The 11,324-nt window shown below is 46.8% G+C and overlaps 1 protein-coding gene across 1 annotated transcript in view; it reads left to right on the top strand.

The window, feature by feature from the left end:
- LOC109883779 (kinesin-like protein KIF1A) overlaps positions 1–11,324 on the top strand; it is a 173,002-nt gene that overhangs the window by 44,902 nt on the left and 116,776 nt on the right. The window contains 4 exon segments of the mRNA XM_031822328.1: positions 388–461; positions 4,359–4,541; positions 4,716–4,784; positions 5,114–5,292. Coding sequence (XP_031678188.1) covers positions 388–461; positions 4,359–4,541; positions 4,716–4,784; positions 5,114–5,292 — 505 coding nt within the window.

The raw sequence follows: 11,324 nt of genomic DNA, 5'->3' as shown, positions 1-11,324 counted from the left end.
AGATCAGCAAACAGCAAACAGCAGTACATTGTTTTCATTGAGGAAATGTACGAGTCTGCTGTTAATGATAATGCAGAGGATTTTCCCAAGGTTACTGTTGATGCATATTCCACGGTAGTTATTGGGGTCAAATTTGTCTCCACTTTTGTGGATTGGGGCGATCAGTCCTTGGTTCCAAATATTGGGGAAGACGCCAGAGCTAAGGATGATGTTAAAGAGTTTTAGTATAGCCAATTGGAATTTGTTGTCTGTATATTTGATAGTTTCATTGAGGATACCATCAACACCACAAGCCTTTTTGGGTTGGAGGGTTTTTATTTTGTCCTGTAACTCTATCTCTCTCTCTCTCTCTCTCTCTCTCACTAATCTCTCCGTCGTGTCTTTCAGCCATCCTGAACCCCAAGCAGCCTAAAGAGAATAAGAGCTTCAACTTTGATTACTCCTACTGGTCACATACCTCGGTAAGTACCTGTACCCCTGCTGATGTCATACTACATAGTAATCCTTTATTACAAGGACTTTGATTACATTCGACTATATATCTATATTTATATATATATTTAAATATAGCATATATTTGATCTGATTGTGTATTTTAATAGAAAAAAGACGGCACTTGTCTTGAAAAATATTTGCTACACCAGATGAATGGCTATGTGTCGGTCGTCATTGTAAATAAGGATTTGTGCTTAAAGGTTACACGTATGGTGGGGTCAATTAAGTAATAAAAGTTATCCAATTAAGTAATAAAAGTTATCCAATTAAGTAATAAAAGTTTTCCAATTAAGTAATACAAGTTATCCAATTAAGTAATACAAGTTATCCAATTAAGTAATAAAAGTTATCCAATTAAGTAATAAAAGTTATCCAATTAAGGGTGGATATGAGTTATTGAGTAAGGGAAAAGGCAATCACATGGTTGAGGTCACTGATAAGGTTGAATAGCTGTGGATTAGTGAAGAATGGTGGCCCGAAGATCAAGTCAGGTCACATGAAGGGAGAAGGAACAGTTTATTACCCACATCGCTTAACTTCCTGCCTAGCAACAAAGATGTTGTGTTTGGAGAAAAGGAGGAGACTCCTTTTCTGTTAGAAACATGTATTTTCAGCTGTTTAGGTGAATACTAGTTGTCCGTTAGTTTTTACTCTGTTTTGTCAGAAACATACAAATTGGGTTACAGCACCCAGAGACACAGAATACTCCTGGGCTACATTACCCATGTACACAGATTACTCCTGGGCTACATTACCCAGGTACACAGATTACTCCTGGGCTACAGCACCCAGAGACACAGATTACTCCTGGGCTACATTGTCCAGATATACAGATTACTCCTGGACTACATTGCCCAGATACACAGATTACTCCTGGGCTACATTACCCAGATACACAGATTACTCCTGGGACACATTACCCAGATACACAGATTACTCCTGGGCTACATTAACCAGATACACAGATTACTCCTGGGACACATTACCCAGATACACAGATTACTCCTGGGCTACATTACCCAGAGACACAGATTACTCCTGGGCACCAGCCCCCAGAGATACAGATTACTCCTGGGCTACATTACCCAGAGACACAGATTACTCCTGGGCTACAGCCCCCTTAGACACAGATTACTCCTCGACTACGTTACCCAGAGACACAGATTACTCCTGGGCTACAGCCCCCTTAGACACAGATTACTCCTGGGCACCAGCCCCCAGAGACACAGATTACTTCTGGACTACATTACCCAGAGACACAGATTACTCCTGGACTACATTACCCAGATACACAGATTACTCCTGGACTACATTACCCATATACACAGATTACTCCTGGACTACATTACCCAGATACACCGATTACTCCTGGGCTACAGCCCCCTTAGACACAGATTACTCCTGGACTACATTACCCAGATACACAGATTACTCCTGGACTACATTACCCAGAGACACAGATTACTCCTGGGCTACATCACCCAGATACACAGATTACTCCTGGGCTACAGCCCCCTTAGACACAGATTACTCCTGGACTACATTACCCAGAGACACAGATTACTCCTGGGCTACAGCCCCCTTAGACACAGATTACTCCTGGGCACCAGCCCCCAGAGACACAGATTACTCCTGGGCTACATTGTCCAGATATACAGATTACTCCTGGACTACATTGCCCAGAGACACAGATTACTCCTGGACTACATTGTCCAGATAAACAGATTACTCCTGGACTACATTGCCCAGAGACACAGATTACTCCTGGACTACATTACCCAGAGACACAGATTACTCCTGGGCTACAGCACCCAGAGACACAGATTACTCCTGGGCTACAGCCCCCTTAGACACAGATTACTCCTGGGCACCAGCCCCCAGAGACACAGATTACTCCTGGACTACATTACCCAGATACACAGATTACTCCTGGACTACATTACCCAGAGACACAGATTACTCCTGGGCTACATCACCCAGATACACAGATTACTCCTGGGCTACAGCCCCCTTAGACACAGATTACTCCTGGACTACATTACCCAGAGACACAGATTACTCCTGGGCTACAGCCCCCTTAGACACAGATTACTCCTGGGCACCAGCCCCCAGAGACACAGACTACTCCTGGGCTACATTGTCCAGAGACACAGATTACTCCTGGGCTACAGCACCCAGAGACACAGATTACTCCTGGGCTACAGCACCCAGAGACACAGATTACTCCTGGGCTACAGCACCCAGAGACACAGATTACTCCTGGGCTACAGCCCCCTTAGACACAGATTACTCCTGGGCACCAGCCCCCAGAGACACAGACTACTCCTGGGCTACATTGTCCAGAGACACAGATTACTCCTGGGCTACATTGCCCAGATACACAGACTACTCCTGGGCTACAGCCCCCAGAGACACAGATTACTCCTGGGCTACAGCCCCCAGAGACACAGATTACTCCTGGGCTACAGCACCCAGAGACACAGATTACTCCTGGGCTACAGCACCCAGAGACACAGACTACTCCTGGGCTACATTGTCCAGAGACACAGATTACTCCTGGACTACATTACCCAGAGACACAGATTACTCCTGGGCTACATTAACCAGATACACAGATTACTCCTGGGCTACATTAACCAGATACACAGATTACTCCTGGGCTACAGCACCCAGAGACACAGATTACTCCTGGGACACATTACCCAGATACACAGATTACTCCTGGGCTACATTAACCAGAGACACAGATTACTCCTGGGCTACATTACCCAGAGACACAGATTACTCCTGGGCACCAGCCCACAGAGACACAGACTACTCCTGGGCTACATTGTCCAGAGACACAGATTACTCCTGGGCTACAGCACTCAGAGACACAGACTACTCCTGGGCTACATTGTCCAGAGACACAGATTACTCCTGGACTACAGCACCCAGAGACACAGACTACTCCTGGGCTACATTGTCCAGAGACACAGATTACTCCTGGGCTACAGCACCCAGAGACACAGACTACTCCTGGGCTACATTAACCAGAGACACAGATTACTCCTGGGCTACATTACCCAGAGACACAGATTACTCCTGGGCACCAGCCCACAGAGACACAGACTACTCCTGGGCTACATTGTCCAGAGACACAGATTACTCCTGGGCTACAGCCCCCTTAGACACAGATTACTCCTGGGCTACAGCACCCAGAGACACAGATTACTCCTGGACTACATTGCCCAGAGACACAGATTACTCCTGGGCTACAGCACCCAGAGACACAGATTACTCCTGGACTACATTACCCAGAGACACAGATTACTCCTGGACTACATTGCCCAGAGACACAGATTACTCCTGGGCTACATTGCCCAGAGACACAGATTACTCCTGGACTACATTACCCAGAGACACAGATTACTCCTGGACTACAGCACCCAGAGACACAGATTACTCCTGGACTACATTGCCCAGAGACACAGATTACTCCTGGACTACATTGCCCAGAGACACAGATTACTCCTGGACTACATTGCCCAGAGACACAGATTACTCCTGGGCTACAGCCCCCTTAGACACAGATTACTCCTGGGCACCAGCCCCCAGAGACACAGATTACTCCTGGGCTACATTGCCCAGAGACACAGATTACTCCTGGACTACATTACCCAGAGACACAGATTACTCCTGGGCTACAGCCCCCAGAGACACAGATTACTCCTGGGCACCAGCCCCCAGAGACATAGTTGAGAATGTCATATGTAGGATTATCATATAAATAGAAAACAACAAAAAACAATGAATCCAAATTGTAGTGGTGTCTTGGTTAATCATGTTGATGGATGTTTATCTAACACATTCTCTCCCCACAGCCCGAGGACATCAACTTTGCTGGCCAGCAGCAGGTGTACAAGGACATTGGTGAGGAGATGCTGCTCCATGCCTTCGAGGGATACAACGTCTGTATCTTTGCCTATGGCCAGACCGGATCTGGGAAGTCCTACACCATGATGGGCAAGCCGGACTTGAAGAACCAGGAAGGAATCATCCCTCTGGTCAGCATATACTGTTACCTCTAACACCAGGGTTACAACAATGTGGTGCAACACATTGGATGGTTGATTAATCAATGTGTCAATGTGTTCGTATCTGTCCCCCGTGCATACAAACCAAATATCAGTTGATAATAAATGCTCACTGCAAACCTTTTGCTCTCTTGCTCCCCCTAGATGTGTGAAGACCTTTTCACCAAATTCAACGACTGTAATAATGACAACACCAAGTCCTACTCTGTGGAGGTACGTACAGTTAACATAGAGGGGCCTCTTTATTGGTTCCCACTACCCATCATGTCACATCCTGTCTTCCTGTAAGGGTCCACTTCCTCTCACTATGGCTTTTTTCTTAATTATTTTCCATCTTTCCTCAATTCTTAGCATCTCCTTGCCTCCTTCTCAAAACACATTGAAGCCGTGGATCCATAGTCCCTCCAAGAATATGAGGAGAGAGGACATGAGGAATTTAAGAAAGATGAAACGAGAAAGAACCTGTGGGAGATGTGACTCTTCGTGACCTCTCCTGTGTTCTAACCCTTTTATGCCCCTCCCCCTCCCTCTCTCCTCCTCAGGTGAGCTATATGGAAATCTACTGTGAGCGTGTGCGTGACCTCCTGAACCCTAAGAATAAGGGGAACCTGCGTGTGAGGGAACACCCCCTGATGGGGCCCTACGTAGAGGACCTGTCCAAGCTGGCCGTCACCTCCTACAACGACATCCAGGACCTCATGGACTCTGGAAACAAGGCCAGGTGAGTGGATGGATGGATTGATGGATGGGTTGATGGTTAGATAGGTAGATGTACAGTGTATGTATGGGTAGGTGGATGCGTGGATGGATGGGCAGGTGGGTTGATGAATCAGAATCAGAAAACTTAATTGCCATGCAACATTGCCATGGCGCTGGGGGTAGAGCTGCCGTCTTATTGGCTCTCAACCAGTCATGCTATTTTGTAGTTTCTTCGTATTGTTCGTAACTTTCTGTGTACATAATGTTGCTGCTACTGTCTCTTATGACCGAAAAGAGCTTCTGGACATCAGAACAGAACATCAGAACAGAACATCAGAACAGGACATCAGAACAGGACATCAGAACAGAACACCAGAACATCAGAACAGAACATCAGAACTGGGATTACTCACCTCTAATTGGACGAGGAGTTCTTCAATGAGTCGGACGCAATGGATATACTGCAGACACCCAACCAGGCCTTGATCCCCGTGATTCCATGGCGAAGAAAACTGAGATTTTGAGGCAAAAGATCAGGGTGCCTTGTGAGGGTCAGGTGACGAGTGGCCTTCCGTCCTGCTAGCTAACGTTCAATCGCTGGAAAATAAATGGGACTAACTGAAGGCACGGCATATCCTACCAACGGGACTTTAAAAACTGTAATATCTTATGTTTCTCCAAGTCTGGGCTGAATGACGACATCAAGAACATACAGCTGTTATACACTGTATCGGCAGGATAGAACAGATTCACAGCTGGTGCACGATATCTAAGAAAAGTCTCAAAGTTTTGCTCGCCTGAGGTAGAGTATCTCATGGTAAGCTGTAGACCACACTATCTACCTAGAGAGTTTTCATCTGTTTTTTTCGTAGCTGTCTACATACCACCGCAGAGCTAGGTTGGCACTAAAACTGCACTAAATGAGCTGTATACCACCATAAGCAAACAGGAAACCGCTCATCTAGAGGCGGCGCTCCTAGTGGCCGGGGACTTTAATGCAGGGAAACTTAAATCAGTTTAACATAATTTCTATCAACATGTTAAATTTGCAACCAGAGGGGAAAAAAAATCTAGACCACCTTTACTCCACACACAGAGACAGATACAAAGCTCTCCCTCGCCCTCCATTTGGTAATTCTGACCATAACTCTATCCTCCTGATTCCTGCTTACAAGCAAAAATTAAAGCAGGAAGCAACAGTGACTTGGTCTATAAGTGGTCAAATGAAGCAGATGCTAAACTACAGGACTGTTTTGCTAGCACAGGCTGGAAAATGTTCCCGAGATTATTCCGATGGCATTGAGGAGTACTCCACATCAGTCACTGGCTTTATCAATAAGTGCATTGAGGACGCCGTCCCCACAGCGACTGCACGTACATACCCCAACCAGAAACCATGGATTACAGGCAACATTCGCACTGAGCTAAAGGAGCGGGACTCTATCCCGGAAGCTTATAAGAAATCCTGCTATGCCCTCGACGAACTATCAAACAGTCAAAGTGTCAATACAAGACTAAGATCGAATCGTACGACACCGGTTCCGACGCTCGTCGGATGTGGCAGGGCTTGCTATTACAGACTACAAAGGGAAGCACAGCCGAGAGCTGCCCAGTGAGCTAAATCATTTATATGCTCGCTTCGAGGCAAGTAACGCTGACACATGCATGAGGGCATCAGCTGTTCCGGATGAATGTGTGATTGCACTCTGCACAGCCGATGTGAGTAAGACCTTTAAACATGTCAACATTCACAAGGCCGCTGGACCAGACGGATTACCAGGAAGTGTACTCCGAGCATGCGCTGACCAACTGGCAAGTGTCTTCACTGACATTTTCAACCTCTCCCTTTCTGAGTCTGTAATACCAACATGTGCGGCGGCAGGGTAGCCTAGTGGTTAGAGTGTTGGACTAGTAACCGGAAGGTTGCAAGTTCAAATCCCCGAGTTGACAAGGTACAAATCTGTCGTTCTGCCCCTGAACAGGCACTGTTCCTAGGCCGTCATTGAAAATAAGAATTTGTTCTTAACTGACTTGCCTAGTTAAATAAAGGTAAAATAAATGTAAAAAATGTTTCATGTAAACCACCATAGTGCCTGTTCCTATGAACACCGAGGTAACTTGCCTAAATGACTACCAACCTGTAGCACTCATGTCTGTAGCCATGAAAGGCTGGTCATGGCTCACATCAACACCATTATCCCAGAAACCCTAGACCCACTCCAATTTGCATACCGCCCCAACAGATCCACAGATGATGGAATCTCTATTGCACTCCACACTGCCCTTTTGTCACATGAGATGATGCTGGAGCAGGTACGGGGAATAATGTTTAATAAATAACAAGCAAACAGAAACTAAGACAAAAAACAATGAATGCAGCAGCAGGGAACAGACAAAATAGGGGAGGAAATAAACATGTGTTAAGTGAGTCCAGGTGAGTCCAATAACGTGGATGTCGAGGGAGGGCAGGTGTGACTGATGGACGGCAGGAACGTGTGATTGCAGGGTAATCTGGCGCCCTCAAGCACCAGGGGAAAGGAAGAGAAGGAGCAGACGTGACACCTTTCCTACCTGGACAAAAGGAACACCTATGTGAGAATTCTGTTCATTGACTACCGCTCAGCGTTCAACACCATAGTTCCCACAAAGCTCATCACTAAGCTAAGGACCCTGGGACTGAAGACCTCCTTCTGCAACTGGATCCTGGAGTTCCTGACGGGCCGCCCCTAGGAGGTAAGGGTAGGTAAGGGTAGCCACCCTGATCCTCAACACGGGGGCCCCTCAGGGGTGCGTGCTCAGTCCCCTCCTGCACTCCCTGTTCACTCATGACTGCACAGCCAGGCACAACACCATCAGGCATGACTCCAACACCATCATTAAGTTTGCTGATGACACAACAGTGGTAGGCCTGATCACCGACAATGACGAGACAGCCAATAGGGAGGAAGTAAGACTGCTCGGCCTGCGACCACAAGTCACGAAAGAGGGTAGTGCGTACGGCCCAGTACATCACCGGGGCCAAGATCCCTGTCATCCTGGACCAATATACCAAGCGGTGTCAGAGGAAGGCCCTAGTCATAGACTGTTCTCTCTGCTACCGCACGGCAAGCGGTACTGGAGCACCAAGTCGAGGTCCATGAGGCTTCTAAACAGCTTCTATCCCCAAGCCATAAGACTCCTGAAAATCTAATCAAATGGCTACCCAGACTATTTGCACCCCCCCCCCATATGCTGCTTCTACTCTCTGTTATTATCTATGCATAGTCACTTTAATAACCCTACCTGCATGTACATAACCCATAATTACCCGGTGCCCCCGCAAAATTGACACATTGACACATTGACACATTGACTCTGTACTGGTACCCCCTGTATATAGTCTCCACATTGACTCTGTACTAGTACCCCCTGTATATAGTCTCCACATTGACTCTGTACCGTAACACCCTGTATATAGCCTCCACATTGACTCTGTACCAGTACCCCCCTGTATATAGCCTCCACATGGACTCTGTACCGTAACACCCTGTATATAGCCTCCACATGGACTCTGTACAGTAACACCCTGTATATAGCCTCCACATTGACTCTGTACCGGTACCCCCTGTATATAGCCTCCACATTGACTCTGTACCATAACCCCCTGTATATAGCCTCCACATTGACTCTGTACCGTAATACCCTGTATATATCCTCTACACTGACTCTGTACCGTAACACCCTGTATATTGCCTCCACATTGACTCTGTACCGTAATACTCTGTATATATCCTCCACATTGACTCTGTACCGTAATACCCTGTATATTGCCTCCACATTGACTCTGTACCGTAATACTCTGTATATATCCTCCACATTGACTCTGTACCGTAACACCCTGTATATAGCCTCCACAATGACTCTGTACCGTAATACCCTGTATATAGCCTCCACATTGACTCTGTACCATAACACCCTGTATATAGCCTTCACGTTGACTCTGTACCGGTACCCCCTGTATATAGCCTCCACATTGACTCTGTACCATAACACCCTGTATATAGCCTCCACGTTGACTCTGTATCGGTACCCCCTGTATATAGCCTCCACATTGACTCTGTACCGGTACCCCCTGTATATAGCCTCCACATTGACTCTGTACTGTAACACCCTGTATATAGCCTCCACATTGACTCTGTACCAGTACCCCCTGTGTATAGCCTCCACATTGACGCTGTACCAGTACCCCCTGTGTATAGCCTCCACATTGACTCTGTACTGTAATACCCTGTATATAGCCTCCACATTGACTCTGTACCGTAATACTCTGTATATAGCCTCCACATTGACTCTGTACTGTAATACCCTGTATATAGCCTCCACATTGACTCTGTACCGGTACCCCCTGTATATAGCCTCCACATTGACTCTGTACTGGTACCCCCTGTATATAGCCTCCACATTGACTCTGTACTGTAATACCCTGTATATAGCCTCCACATTGACTCTGTACTGGTACCCCCTGTATATAGCCTCCACATTGACTCTGTACTGTAATACCCTGTATATAGCCTCCACATTGACTCTGTACCGGTACCCCCTGTATATAGCCTCCACATTGACTCTGTACTGGTACCCCCTGTATATAGCCTCCACATTGACTCTGTACTGGTACCCCCTGTATATAGCCTCCACATTGACTCTGTACCGGTACCCCCTGTATATAGCCTCCACATTGACTCTGTACCGGTACACCCTGTATATAGCCTCCACATTGACTCTGTACCGGTACCCCCTGTATATAGCCTCCACATTGACTCTGTACCGGTACACCCTGTATATAGCCTCCACATTGACTCTGTACCGTAATACTCTGTATATAGCCTCCACATTGACTCTGTACCGGTACACCCTGTATATAGCCTCCACATTGACTCTGTACCGTAATACTCTGTATATAGCCTCCACATTGACTCTGTACCGGTACACCCTGTATATAGCCTCCACATTGACTCTGTACCGTAATACTCTGTATATAGCCTCCACGTTGACTCTGTATCGGTACCCCCTGTATATAGCCTCCACATTGACTCTGTACCGGTACCCCCTGTATATAGCCTCCACATTGACTCTGTACTGTAACACCCTGTATATAGCCTCCACATTGACGTTGTACCAGTACCCCCTGTGTATAGCCTCCACATTGACGCTGTACCAGTACCCCCTGTGTATAGCCTCCACATTGACTCTGTACTGTAATACCCTGTATATAGCCTCCACATTGACTCTGTACTGGTACCCCCTGTATATAGCCTCCACATTGACTCTGTACTGTAATACCCTGTATATAGCCTCCACATTGACTCTGTACTGGTACCCCCTGTATATAGCCTCCACATTGACTCTGTACTGTAATACCCTGTATATAGCCTCCACATTGACTCTGTACCGGTACCCCCTGTATATAGCCTCCACATTGACTCTGTACTGGTACCCCCTGTATATAGCCTCCACATTGACTCTGTACCGGTACACCCTGTATATAGCCTCCACATTGACTCTGTACCGGTACCCCCTGTATATAGCCTCCACATTGACTCTGTACCGGTACACCCTGTATATAGCCTCCACATTGACTCTGTACTGTAACACCCTGTATATAGCCTCCACATTGACGTTGTACCAGTACCCCCTGTGTATAGCCTCCACATTGACGCTGTACCAGTACCCCCTGTGTATAGCCTCCACATTGACTCTGTACTGTAATACCCTGTATATAGCCTCCACATTGACTCTGTACTGGTACCCCCTGTATATAGCCTCCACATTGACTCTGTACTGTAATACCCTGTATATAGCCTCCACATTGACTCTGTACTGGTACCCCCCTGTATATAGCCTCCACATTGACTCTGTACTGTAATACCCTGTATATAGCCTCCACATTGACTCTGTACCGGTACCCCCTGTATATAGCCTCCACATTGACTCTGTACTGGTACCCCCTGTATATAGCCTCCACATTGACTCTGTACCGGTACACCCTGTATATAGCCTCCACATTGACTCTGTACC

The sequence above is a fragment of the Oncorhynchus kisutch genome, linkage group LG4 (assembly GCF_002021735.2).
Source record: "Oncorhynchus kisutch isolate 150728-3 linkage group LG4, Okis_V2, whole genome shotgun sequence".
NCBI classification, from domain to species: Eukaryota; Metazoa; Chordata; class Actinopteri; order Salmoniformes; family Salmonidae; genus Oncorhynchus; species Oncorhynchus kisutch.
This window is presented reverse-complemented; position numbering and strand designations above follow the sequence as displayed.